At 38.3% G+C, this 14445-nt stretch overlaps 1 protein-coding gene across 1 annotated transcript in view; it reads right to left on the reverse strand.

Annotated features, from left to right (window-relative positions):
* The window catches only part of ENPP2 (ectonucleotide pyrophosphatase/phosphodiesterase 2), a gene marked incomplete at its 5' end in the record, with an annotated part of 106054 nt that overhangs the window by 41241 nt on the left and 50368 nt on the right, over window positions 1-14445 (reverse strand). The window contains 3 exon segments of the mRNA XM_080646927.1: window positions 2312-2384; window positions 3192-3257; window positions 8961-9016. Coding sequence (XP_080503053.1) covers window positions 2312-2384; window positions 3192-3257; window positions 8961-9016 — 195 coding nt within the window.

The raw sequence follows: 14445 nt of genomic DNA on the forward strand, positions 1-14445 counted from the left end.
TGCTGGCTTGCTTTGGTTTTGTGTTTTAAAGTATAAACTGTCTTTTTTTTCTTTCAGTTAAAAATAAGATCCCTAGAACCAAATAAAAAATAGTGACATCTGGAAATATCCTTTGTATTAAGAGAAGAAAGTGACCAGGTTACCAGGTTATCATAACTGAAAACATATTCTAATAGATCTAATTCAGACGGTTATACCCAGTAAATATGTGAGAATATCCTAGTTATAAGAAATATTAATACTAAAAAGAACATAGCATTCCTGAATACTTCCAACTCTTAATTTAAAAAATGGTACAAGAAAAATCTGTTTGTAAATTAATGAGCAAAATGAGCATAGATCCATCATTACAGCAAATTAAAACATCCTATATTATGCTTCATTTATCATTGCTCGGTACTTCAAAAAACTTTTTAGTTTATTTCTTAATTAAAGCATACACACATACACTAAAGTATGAAACCATAACTGAACTACACATATTAGAAATCCAGGGAGGTACACTAAAAAAGAATGTTTATTACTAACCCATACAACTTTTAAGAATATGAGGATTACAAGAGCTTACTGTAAAAAGCCAAGTTCTGACATAAAATGTCTTGTATAATTTGAACATAGTTATTAACTGACCACTCTGCTTATCTCCTGGACTGAAGGAGGGTTAAATGATTTCAAGGGAAGAACCCTGGTCTGGGAGTTGGAAGTTCTGAGGTTCTCTCTCTAAGGTCACTTATCAGCCATGCAACTTGAGCAACGCTAAACCTCTTTAAGTTTCAGCCTCATGCTTTTAAAAGCATGGTTATACCAAGTGGCTCCCCAAATCCCTATTTTGCCTATGCCACAGGGTCTTTCAGGGGATATCATTATCTATTTAAAGTCGGACCTTTAAATAGGGCACATGGAACTGCTTAGAGGTTATTTTTTTTTAACATTTTAATAAAATGTGGTTCCATTTGTTCACTTTAATCTCAAAGAAAGACATCCTAAAGATAAAACAGCCAGGCTTGCTCTGGCAAAAATAAGTTTGTGTTTCATGCATGCAGATGTTTATCTCATTTTATCATTTGTGTTTCATAATCATGCAACACTGGTTGCACATCAAAGGGATAGGAAAAAGAGCATCAGACTTATATGACTTCAATGATTTAAGGCAAACTAAGAATGGTTTTAAATAGCCATTAGTTTCCAGTGCTTAAAAAATCACCACTAACGTAATATGAATGCACTCAGAAATACTTATGGCTCTCTGGTATTTACTGTCTTTGCTTAAACATGCTGCATTTTGCTCAAAAATATTTAAAACAAGTATTATCCGTATTACAGTTATCCTATTCATTCTTATGCTGAACACAATGAACTTAATTATAGCCAACAGTGTTGTCATGGCCTAACAGGGAATTGAAGGCAATTTCCATTAACAATGTTTTTAAATGATTTCTCGACCAGAATCAAGTTTTATTATGTTGGTGTAGTCCTCATCACTCTAAGAATGAGTAGTGGGAAATATTGAAAATCTTAAAAGGTTTAGCTTTGCAAATGTCATGGAATTTTTAAACGATCATTGCTGAAACACTGGAAGATTACCATCTCTAGATGAAAGAGGAACATAATAAAACATCCCATCCTCTTCCCCTCCTGAATTTGAAGTTATACTGGCTACTACCTTAGATTGTCTTCTACCACATATTAGTGTTTGATAAAGGGTGTCACATTGCTCTGCTAAGTAGATTCATTCAACAGTATTTTTCTCCATTAAGAACTTATTTCACTTTTGGAGGTGATGGACATGTTCATACTCTCGATCGTGGTGATGGTTTCACAGGTATATGCCAATGTCAAAATTTATCAAATAAAAAGTTTACAAAGCTATAACATATGCCTGGTTGATTGTAGCTGATGTACCCCATCTGAACTGCATAATAATTTTAATGGAGTTGAAAGTCAGGGGCAGTGTTTTATGCTGCAGGTTTTATCTCCAGATTCCTTTTCATTCCTGTCCCAGTGATGGAAAATGCCAGCCCTTCCCCATCCTTCACCTTTGACTAATGCCTGCAAGGACGGACTATACCCCTCCCATCAACTCCAAGTTTAAAATCTATTTGAATATGAAATCAATCTGAAGTGAAATCCCTGCAAGAGAAACAAGTATGTTGAAGATTTTTAAAAATGATTTGTCTCATAATTCTTTGACTATGTATAAACCTTTCAGGTACGTACACCCCGAGAGACTTTGTACAAATCATGAAATAAGGTCATAGATCAGGTAGCCCAGGGACACAGGTTCCTTGCAGGCAGATGGTAAGCTACTAACCTCAGGGCCAAAAGGGCCATATTTGTGTCCAGATAAATCAGGTTGCTCTGAATAGAAGGCATAGACTGAAGGCCTAGAGGAAAACAGGAAGGTTCAGAATCTCCCGCAAACCACATATAACAAAGAACATCCAACATTCCTACACATTTAAAAAAAAAAAAAATCCTCTCATATCAGGTTAATCTCCCAAACACTATTAATCTTACCATGGAAAACATCACGTTCTTGTTTTTTGTTTTATTTTGTTTTCTATTGCTTCCATATCCACCACTCCCAACACCCACACACACACACCAACACCACCAACACCACCACCACCACCACCGTGATGAAAGAGGAACATAATAAAACATCACCATCCCTTTGATTGCTGAAGGCAGTAACTGCCTGGTACCGGCTTCAGGAATCAAAATTCCCAAAGGAAAAAAAAAGTCACAGAGGAAAATCTGAACACACACTCAGGTCTTTGATCCTCAAGATAATACAGCCCAATGACAATTCCCAGGGGCCACGCAATCAGCAGCTCCATTAAAGGGAAAAGTCAGTCTTACTGCTTCCCCAATCCTTGGAATGCAGTTGGTCCATTTATCCAAGACAGGAACTCCCTTAAAATATGTGGTAGAGGCCAGGATTAATAGCTGTAGTAATCCATGTAATTAAATGCTCCCCAATAACCTACTCTATTGTATCTTCTTAGGGAAGTAAGGCTTAAGGCTAAGAACCACAAAACTTAATAATACCAAACCTTGGCTGTGCTTCTATTTCACAGCCTGTTTGTTGTTGTTGTTGTTTTCTTTTGTTTGTTTTTACCCAATTCTAACCTAAGATTAAAATATACTGAGGAAAGGGAAAGAAAAATCAGTAAGAGGGGAACAGATACCTTTCGTTGTCTGGCAGGGTGAGCCACTGCAGTATGGTTAATATTCTCCGCTCGTGAGGGATGACCCTGGAAAGTAAAGCAAGCAAAGCATGATGGGAGTTTTGTACGATAATAACCAAAACACATGGGAGTTTTGTAGGGTATTAACAAGAAAGCATGATGGGAGTTTTGTAGGGTAATAACAAGCAAAGCATGATGGGAGATTGCGTGTCAACAAGCTCCAGCCTGTTGAGCACTTGCTCTTGCACCCAGGCCAAGTGCTCTCTAATTACCACCATCTGTTTTCACTTCGTTGTCGTAAAAGAGCCTCATTCAAATCAGTGTTTGAACTTCCATTTCCATTTGCAACATATTACATTGCTCAACCACAAAGGAGACTGGAAACTGATTCACAGTCAAATGAGGAACCTGCCTTGCTGATCAGAGACTAGGCTGCAGGCAGAAAGGACCCAGGGCTCAGAATCTTTGCCATTTAGTGGGTAAAGCTGTTAGCTGTGGCCACAGAGGGACCAGGATTTACATCCTCAATCTGCCTTTTTTTTTTTTTTTTAATTGATTTTGGAGAGAGAGAGAAACATCAATTTGTTGTTCCACTTATTTATAAATTCATTGGTTGATTTTTATATGTGCCCTGGCAGGGGATCAAACGCACAACCTTGGGATATCGGGATGAGCTCTAACCAACTGAGCTACCAGGCCAGGTCCAATCTGCCTGTGGAAGGTGGTGTGACTTTTCTTGACTTCTAAGCCTCTTTGACCTCTTTTGGCCTCAGTTTACTTATCAGTAAAATAAAGATAATAGCAAAACACCCTACGCTAGCTGGCTGTAAAAATGAAATGAGACAAGACAGGCAAAGGGCATTTACAGTTTCTAGCCCCTAGTAAGTATTAAAAAGAAGCCTTATTTTTATTCATGATCAGAATTAGTTATCGTACTATCTCTAAACATATATATGCCTTTAGAAACATGATTTAACCTGAAACTTTACGTTCCTCCTCTACAAATAAGGGGTTTAGAAAGGCATTCTTGAGATTCTCTTCGGGCTCTATAAAAATCTATCAGGAATGGGCACATATAATTACGAGACTGACAAAAAGGGTATAATCTTTATCCACAATGACTTTTGTGTTTTAGGTCTCATTCTTCTGTTGAAATATAATTACCCTAAATCTGGCACTCGCCTAAAGAGTTCTTGGCTAACATGACAGCAATGCATCCTTGGGAGAGTTTCCTTCAGATGCTCACAAGCTGAGTGATGTCTTTATTCATAGGGAAATGTGCTTATTCTTTCCTAACAAGGAGCACAGCATGCTTTTCTGCTCAGCCATCCAACACTGGGCATTAGAGTATGTTTATGATGAATTCAAACTAAAGCTCAAGTTTAACTGTGGTTAGTAAAAATCACTGTGGCCAAGAGTGAGCCATAGTGTAAATTACGGTCTCTGGGTGATAATGATGTGTCGATGCGGACTCATCACTCGTAATAAATGTACCACTCTGGTGAAGGATGTTGATAATGGGAAAGACTATGCATGTGTGGGGGCAGAGGGTATACAGGAAATCTCTGTACCAACGCTCAATCTTTCTGTGAACCTAAAGCTTTTCTTAAAACTATTAAAAATGTATCCTGGAATGTTGGGTGAGCCATTTAAACATTTACTCCTTGTGGATATGAGCATGAGAGAACATGGAGAAAGACAAATTTTCAGAGCCATGGTAGAAGGCTGGGGTTGGCAGGATCTCTAAATAAGCAAGCCTCCCCCATCCCCACCCTCACCCACTCCAGCTTTCTTGGATAGACTAGGGATTTTTACTTCTCAAGGGGTCTCTCTGTCTAAACCAGTGGTCGGCAAACTGTGGCTCGCGAGTTTTGCTGCTCTGTTGACTAATGAGTTTGCCGACCACTGACCTAGACTCTCGATTCCAATAATTACAGGCTGTTGTTGTTCCTTGTGATTAAGCCCCTATCCCAGTGGTCGGCAAACTCATTAGTCAACAGAGCGGCAAACTGCGGCTCGCGAGCCGCATGTGGCTTGGGAGCCGCAGTTTGCTGACCACTGGTCTAAACCATCCTACCCAGAAAATCATGTTTACCATAAAATGAGTCCTCATTTAATCAAATTCCAATTGAATAAATGTGACCCTGTTTATTATATCTTATAATTGAATTAGAAATAGGCATAGCAAAGTCAGGTTAATCATATAAGATATTTAATTTGTCAGCCTTAGAAATCCCCTGAACAAAATAATTACATATTTTGAATTCTTTCCTAATTAAAAAAAACAAACCAAATGCCTTTTCATCTTATCTTACTTCACTACCTACGTACAAGCTGCTTTATTTTATGTAATCGGCGTTAAGTCATAAAAATGGACTTTGATGAACTCATTTGATGCTAATGGAAAAATACAAACTGTTAGAATTTGTGTCCAGTTCAGAATGCTCTCACCCTTTAAGGTTTTCATTGGACAGGGTGCTTGACCAGTAGGGGGCAGGGAATAAAACATCAACTCAGAGGCCAGAATGTCTGGGTTTGAATCCCGACTCCACATGTGATGGTGATGAGACTGGCAAGTTACCTACCCCTTCTGTGCCTTTATAACATGATGGTAATAATATTACCAGACTGTTATAGGGTTTAAAAGACATAATATATATAAAGCATTTAGAACAGTGCCTGGCACATAGAAAGAATCTAGAAAAATGTTAGCTTTTACGATTATGTACTGGATTCACAGGTCCTAAGATATTATATACTCATTCAGAAAATATTTGTTAAAAGCTTATTATTCAAGGCATTTGTGGGAATAAAATTAAAGATAAAAGATACTACTACCAAAAAAAAAAAAACAACAACAACAACAACAAAAAAAGAACACATACACGCACACACACACAAAACTCTTACAGAGGAGTTACCGTTCTCTGCTTAGAAAAATAAGCAGGTCATTATGATTTCCTGGGCAGGACTGAGTGTATGTGTGTGTGTGTGTGTGTGTGTGTGTGTGTGTGTGTGTGTGTTAAGAGTGTAAGATGACAACATTGGAGGCCTGAATATTTATTCTAAGTATGACCTCGAGCACAACATTTTACCTCTCTAAGCCTTAGTATTCCAATCTCAAAAAATGAGGTAGTGGGCAAAGTGGTGTCTAAATTTCCTAGGAGTTCTAGATTATCTTTATGAAATAACCACAGACCAAAACAACATGGCCCTTACCCATTAGTGTTTAAAATACAATTCAGAGTCAACACAAACATATCTGACAAAGGAAGAATGTATGTCCACACAGAAATGAAAATAGGGTTCATGCTGTTGTCGTGACCATCACTGATTGATACAGAATTTGTCATGAGACCTCATACACTGGACATGGTCAGAAAAAAAAAGAGGAATGCAAAATAAAGGACTAGATAAGGTATTTAGTGATAAAGGAAAACAAATTACCTTAGGATATAGATAGCCATTGTCTGGTCATGTTAAAGAGATAATGTAAAAAAGAAAAATAGCATTTATTGGTTATTCTCTATGTGCTAACTATCCTACTGAGCACTTTAAATAAGTTAACTCATTCTATTTTCACAATACCCTATGATGAAGGCACTACCATTTCCATTCAAAGATGAGGACATGGGTTTAGTGAAAGATTACATCACTTGTTCAAGGTCAACAATCTATTAAGTGGCAGAGCTGTCATTAGAATCAATCTAAATACTTATATGTCAAAGGAATCGCTGCCCTTGGACATGAATTGACATTTTTAAAAAATTCAACAGTATCAGCTGAGGATGATTTTGAAATGAAATACTATCACTTAAAAGGCAAGAATTATCTAGGTTGCAGCACAGAATCATGTTAAAAAGATGGCCTTCTAAGTCTATTGCTTGAATCAGGTTTTAAATTAAATTTTTTTCTAAAGGCACTATGTGTAGATTTCCTTGACACATATTCCATTAAATAACTGGAAATATGACCATGTTTTTATTAAGTTACAAAAAGGTATTTTAAAAAGAAAACAAAAAATGAATCCAAATCATTTTCAAGATATAGATACAGGAAGAATGGCCTGAGAAGCACAACAAAACCACAGACATCTTCGGAGCACTCAAAAACCACATTCTTAAAGAGGTTGGAAATGGGTGGAGAAAATGGCCATTCAGAACTGGACACTGGGCCTTCTCAATAAAGCTTTACAGCAGTTTGGGGGGGGGGTAAGGGCAGGGACTAAGTATTTATTACATTGTTGGCTTCTCTCCATTTTGCCAGGCAAATATGTTGTCCAACAGAAAAAATCACTTCTATAAGCATCTATGACAGTCAAGGGTCAAAGAAAAAGTAATGCGTAGGATTAAGCTAGATCAACATGCCATTTACGTAAAGTGTCTGACGTGCCCGTGTATATTTCACAACTCAGAAAACCTCTTTTTAAAAAAAGGGAAAAAAGACTTTTAAAGGAGTCCTCTGTCTTTACTTCAAATCACCAAACCCAATTACAACTTAACCATTCAAATCTGAAAAAGGTACTTTTATTCCTGAATTTGGAGAATATAGACAGTACTACTCTGGATTAATTTAAACCTGTGATTGCTGTCAGCACACTACTATTCTAGAATAGTCAGATTTTTGTTAAGGAATATGGGGCAAACATGGAAACAGCTTAGGTGGTTTAAAAAAAAAAAAAAGATGGAAAGAACATCTCAGGAAGAACAAAATCCCCATGAAAGTCAAAACAGATTCCTTTTCTTACCAAGGGCTTAAAAATAATCAACATGTTGGCACTTTTATTAGGTAAGTTTCTTCTATTTTATGAACATTAACTACTAATCTCCCCATCACCTGGGGGGGGGGGGTAAGTGGTTCCATTTTCCTAATTAGGGAAATCGTGGGGTTCAGTAGGAAAATGGGGTGAAAATCGAGGCTTCCCCTGCCTCCTGTCTGGAATATCCACTATCTACATCACTATATCAGCCTGAGCTCACACTACATTTTTAAAGTTGTGAGCCAAAATAAATATAGAAGGTTAGAATATCTATATATATAAAAGCCTCAGTGACCATTCAACCATTCGACCAGTAGCTATGATGCACACTGACCACCAGGGGGCAGAATCTCAATGCACAGGCATGGAAACATAGAACAGACTGATGAATCTCAGAGGGAATGGGGAGGGGAAGGGTGGAAAGAGATTAACCAAAGATCTTATACGCATACTGGAGGCTCGGTGCATGGATTCGTGTACTGGTGGGGTCCCTCAGCCTGGCCTGCAGGGACTGGGCTGAAACCAACAACCCGACATCCCCCAAGGGGTCCCGGATTGTGAGAGGGCACGGGCCAGGCCGAGGGACCCCACCGGTGCACGAATCCGTGCACTGGGCCTCTAGTATTTATAGAAAATGATAATATAAACCACAGCAATAAACAAAGACAAATACACATTCTCTGGGTGGCAAGTTATCAAAAACCTATGAAAGGGGACAGAAATTTAAGGAATGACTAGAAGAGGAAGAGAAAATCTTCCTTACATTTGATTAAGAAAAGATGGGATAAAAGAGAGATAGAAGAGGAAGAGAGGGTGGGAGGAGGAGGTGGAAGGGGGGATGGAGAGATGATCTCTGGGAAAAATAACTGGAAGGCTATTTTGAATCAGAAAATTTTTGTAAGTTCATGCACTTTTCCATTTAACTGAAATGAAATAAAATTGAATCAATGTTTCACAAACTCAGTCATCACTGTAATTTTACAAACATTGACAAAATAAAGGTAACTTACACAGACCAGAAGAATGTCCCAGCTTTCACCCCTTGCTTGGTGGCTGTGATCCATAGCTAATGAGGAAAAATAAGAGCCTTATAACATGTTCTGAGCTTTGGTCAAGGAAGGAAAAAAAAAGTTTTAAAGCATTGATCAGCTGTCTGATACTTTACCCACACCATAAATTTCACATTATTTGCAATGATTTTTTTTCACATCTGGAAATCAGAATCATTATTTCCATAAATGTTATTTGATCTGTTCTCTGCAACAGCTTTCAAAAGCTCTGCCCTGATTCTAGTGGCATTTTTAAAAACTCTTATTTCATCTCAAAAGTCTCTTCTGTACCTTTCTCGTCTGATCATTGTTCTGAATATCGCACGTATATGGCAGAATTCTGATCATCAAAGGACCCAGGAGTGGACCATATGTTTCCTTTACTATTGAAAGCCTACAGAGGAGAAGCCCAATTTGGCACACAGATGTCAGGATCTCGAAACCTAGCTTTGTCTCGTTTTGTTTTAAACTAAGTGAATGAAGAGGAAGGGAAAGGTTATTTATTTATTTTTATTCTGGATTTTCCTTTGTATCTTTTACTTAGCCTGTTAGGAAATGGAATTTTCGGAATAAGTTCCTGAAATAAGTTAGGCGAACCAAGCATTTTATTAAGGTTTTTAAAATATTCTTTCCAGCCCATGCGGTTGTCAGGCAGAAGATAGGGCTGGTAAGAACCTGAGCTCTGCAGCTAGGTGGCTGGATTTTAACCCTTTTCCCTGTCATTTACCAGCCTGCAATCCTCCAGCAAGTTACTTAAGCTCCCTGTGCTTCAGTTTCCTTTAAAATATAGGTAATATTCCCTAGCACATAGGCTTATTCTAAGCTGTAAGGACATAATACATTTAAAGGCCTTAAAACAGTGTCTTAGCATTTGGTAAACACTTGATTAATTTTAATCTTAATTATTATGCAATAATGGAAAGAAATATAATCCAGTTATTCTAGGAACGTTAAAAACAGCTTAGGATGTGTCCCACTGAAGAGCAGTCTGTGAGAAGAAACCCACTCACTTTAGGAGGCAAACAGGAAGGAGAAGAGTGGCTTGTTTGTTATAAGACCGAAGCAAAAAATGGTCTAGGAATCGTAACCTCTCCCTTTTCTGGTTTCATTGCATCCAGACTTTGAGAGTGTATCTTACTGACTCCAGCGAAAACCTTTGTTTTTTGTGATCAAAGCGGTAATTAGGAGATGTAAGGCATGGAGGAGCTTGGTTTCAGAAGGCCATGGTTTGAGATGGCTGGCCTGGGAGAGTACTGCAGATTCCCAGTTCCTTGGGGGGTGGGGGAGGAATGCAAAAATCCTCAGCCCCCCCAAATTGCAGCTGTTGCAATTGGCAAGCAAGGGATGGGGCAGGAGAGCATATGCACCCTGTCAGATCCCGGATGTTTTCAGCCTGGCAGAGGTGGGGTCCCATGGGGATGGATCTGAGAGATAAGGATCTCAGATTGCTCCAAGCCGTGTTCCAGGGTTTGGTCCAGAGTATATTTCCACCTTATGTATAAACTCTGGCATGCCCGGGTGCCCCAGCCCAACCAGGATTCAAACTGTGCCCTGGACTTTCATTCATTCATGTTCCAGCACCTCCATGAGCAAGTAGATGCACTCAAACTAAGTGCCAGACACTCAACACCACATCAGATCCCGGAGAGACCAGTTAAGTGATCAGTTTGCATACTTAATTTTATTTCAGGGACACAGCTTGGAGTATTCATTTCCAAACAACTTTCTTGAAAATTGAGTGGCTTGCTATTTTCAAGAAAGCTGTACTAGGCAATATTTGGCAGATATGAAATGTAAGACCAATATGGGGTTTTCTAATGGATTTTTTTTTAATGCAGTGTTGTCAAATGATGACCCTGCACTTTCAAATGTTGGTATTGTGGAACACATGCTGATGTTGGCATTATCTTGGCAACAGGAAGCCCTATAAATAACTTTCAGTCAGTAACACTCAAGGGACAAGATCACCAGAAGCGGGCTTTGCGGGGGTGCAAGGAGAGAGCACTGGGAGAAAAGACACAAGAGGGGGTGCTAAACATATCCCGATGGCAAAACCAAGATCGTTTGTTCTTTATACTTTTCTGAACTTTCCCAAATTCTTACAGTGACAAGTAACATCTTCGTAATCAGGAAAAAAACAATTGTATAAAGAGCAATGTGAATGATTAAGACAATGTCAAAGTTCAAAATGTTTATTCTCAAAAAAAAAAAAAAAAAAAAGAAGCAAAGTATTTCTCCCTGCTTTCTGGGAGAATTTTTCTAAAAGGAATTTGGCAGCATGGTTAGAAAAATGCAAAAAGAGAACAAGTAAGAACGAATACTTAAAATTTTAAAAACACATTTAAAAATCTCAAACAAACAAATTCCAGCAGCAATGAAGCCGGCCTGTCAAGGGTTGGCCAATGGCACCAGACTGAAATATAGAGAGTGCTTAAGTTACGGCAGATCATAAGCAGCCAGAAAAGTTCCTTTGCAGGTCATATGTATTTAAAGTTAAATCTAGTAGTTACAGAGAAAAAAAGGCACTATATCACTGGCCCAAAAGAAGAAAAGTGAAGTAGAGCCCCTAGGGCCATAAAAGAGAGAAATGAGAGACAAATTCCTAGTTCCTTGATAATTTAGAGAAGTGGAATTATGATTTCCCTGAATATAAATGCAATGTAAATTTCCTCAGTGGTTGGTAAAACAACACAGCTTTTAAAAAAATGAGCTGAGAAGACAATGGGTTTAGACACACCTGCCTTTAATCCCAATATTTCTTCCATTTCCCTGCTTTATCAAGAGACACAGTTTTCAACATTTGTGTCCTAGATATTAGAGTTTGAAAAAGAGACAAGTGGGAATAATATTGTACCCTCTTGATACTTTATCATGGGAGGGGGGGTGCGGGGGGGGGAGCTTTCCCACTGCAACCAGAAGGATTTAAATGTGAAATCGAACACTTTCTCAAATTAAGTAAAGGATGCAGCTGTGGGAGAAGGCGAGGAGTTTTGAAAAAGAAAATAAGCAAAACACATTTTTCAAAAACATGAATCACTGTTGTAGTCTTTCTAAGCAGTTCTTTGCAGAGAAATGACTCCTTTGCATTCAAAGGCACAGACCTGGGATACATTGAATTCCGGGAGACCTGAGGGAAGGGTGGGGGTCTGGTACCAGCAGGAGTAAACCAGTCATTGAGATTAGACTCAGAACAAACTAAGGATGTGAAGTCTGTGGGATGATCCAGCAGAAGAGACTATGGACCAGTGTGGCTCTTTCCAGGTGGTTAGGGTCAAAGAAGGTGAGTGATGAAGAAGAGGAAGGAAGTACAGGCAAATGGGGGTACAAAACATATCTATTCAAAACGCAGAAGTGGGACACCTACATGTGTCAGGCTGTGGGTTAGGTCCTGAGAATAATAAAATAAAGAAATCAAGACCCTAAAGCAGACATGTGAATCATTTCAAAATGATATGGTCAAATTTATTATAGAAATCATATGAAAACCCAAAGGAGGGTCCCTGAGCTTAGCTGGGGATGGGGGAGCTTAGCCAGGGCTACTTGGGGGCAGATATTTCAACTGCAATTTGAAAGATAAATTAGAGCCTATAGCAAGGGGTCAGGTGAGCAGAGTCCATCCTAAGCATGTGAAGATATAGTCGAAAGAGAAAGAAATACAGATTTCTGGCAGTATATGGGAAAGAAACAACAGAATAAAGAAAAGATAAAATTTTCCTGAAAAGAAAGCAAAGCCTCCCACTAGCAGGATAATGAAAGAGACAAAAAGAGACATCAAGTCAATCCCTTTAACTGGGAAGTTCACTCTATTCCAATGTCATTCTTCTCTTTGCTGTCTCTTTCTTGAGCTCACCATCTTTCCTGCATTTTTATATTACAGTGACTGTTGAGGATGGCCTCAAGTCCAGCTCATTGTATTACAATACTGGCAGAAAAGGGCAGTGGGCCTTAGCAACTGGAGAAGTGATGATAATGTTATCTGCTCCTCTTAGAAAGGCCTTACTCCAGAAATGAGGGCTTTAAAAGACTGCACATCTGGTGGGGTGTTGGCCTTGTTTCTCAGATCCCCACGTGTAGTGGCCCCCTTGGAGTCTCATTCCTTCTCCACCTTGCTCACGTCCAGATTTAAACTGAACAGGGAATTGCCCAGACTTATCTCAGTATGAGAAATTGCAGGATCACAGCAGAGAGATTTTTCAAACAAACACACTTTAAAAAAAACTCCATTAAGAGTACCAAATATTTGTAATGAGAAAAAAGTAAATAAATCTTAAAACAACAAAAGAAATTCCATTAAAATATGTATGAGAAATGTAGGATCATAGAGTGAGTGACAACTTTTAACAGCGCATTCTAAAGATGGACAAATTAAAAGCAGACTCAACTTTTGCTGAAGTGGCTATATCAAGATTTTTAAAAAGATGAAATTAAATTATAGAAATTATTTTGGGGAGCCTAATGGTGATATTCAAATTTTCAAATAGACGCCTCATCCCATCTATTAGATTTTAAACTAGATTAAGAGTGATTTTTTTTTAAATATATTTTATTGATGTTTTACAGAGAGGAAGGGAGAGGGATAGAGAGCTAGAAACATCGATGAGAGAGAGACATCGATCAGCTGCCTCCTGCACACCTCCCACTGGGGATGTGCCCGCAACCAAGGTACATGCCCTTGACCGGAATCGAACCCGGGACCCTTGAGTCCGCAGGCCAACGCTCTATCCACTGAGCCAAACCGGTTTCGGCAAGAGTGATTTTTATTCACCATTTAATCTGACCTCTATATTATTTAGCCAAATGACTTTCCTGGTTTCATCACTCCATAAAAGTAATTTGAGTTTAACTTAATTATCTAAGATTTTTATTTTTTATAAAGATTTTAATTATATTTTTATAAATATTCTATTCCAATTATTTTTTCACTGGTGATTTTATGAAATGTACAAGCCTCTGAGAGGAGGATATAAATGTTTAAGAAGTATTTATTAAGTTGTAACTCTTCTTATGCTATTTATAGTATCTTATACTCTTATACTGTAGTTTTTTATAGTTTCTGCCCATATGTTTTTCCTATAGGCCAAATTTCAATAAAATAGGTTTTTAAATTACAGCTACTATGTTCCTTGGAATTCTTATGGTGGTGTCTTGTTCAAGAAGATAGAAGCAAAATCAGTTTCACCACAAATCTTGGTCAGCATTAGGAGAGGACTAAACTTGGTCAAATGTGTCAACTTTGAGCGTCATTAAGGAAACAGGCAAACACAGTCGAGACAGAGGCTTCACTTCACTGGGCCAGTTAACAGCGATCCCTCTGCTCCGTTTCTGCAGAAGTTAATGAATGTGTGGACTCATCTTCTGAGTCATGTCAACCCTGAGGAAACCTAATGTCAACATTTGGTGTAAGGCAATCCAATTTGATAAAATTACTATTTATCTCTATATCCTT

The sequence above is a fragment of the Plecotus auritus genome (assembly GCF_963455305.1).
Source record: "Plecotus auritus genome assembly, chromosome: 11".
NCBI lineage: Eukaryota > Metazoa > Chordata > Mammalia > Chiroptera > Vespertilionidae > Plecotus > Plecotus auritus.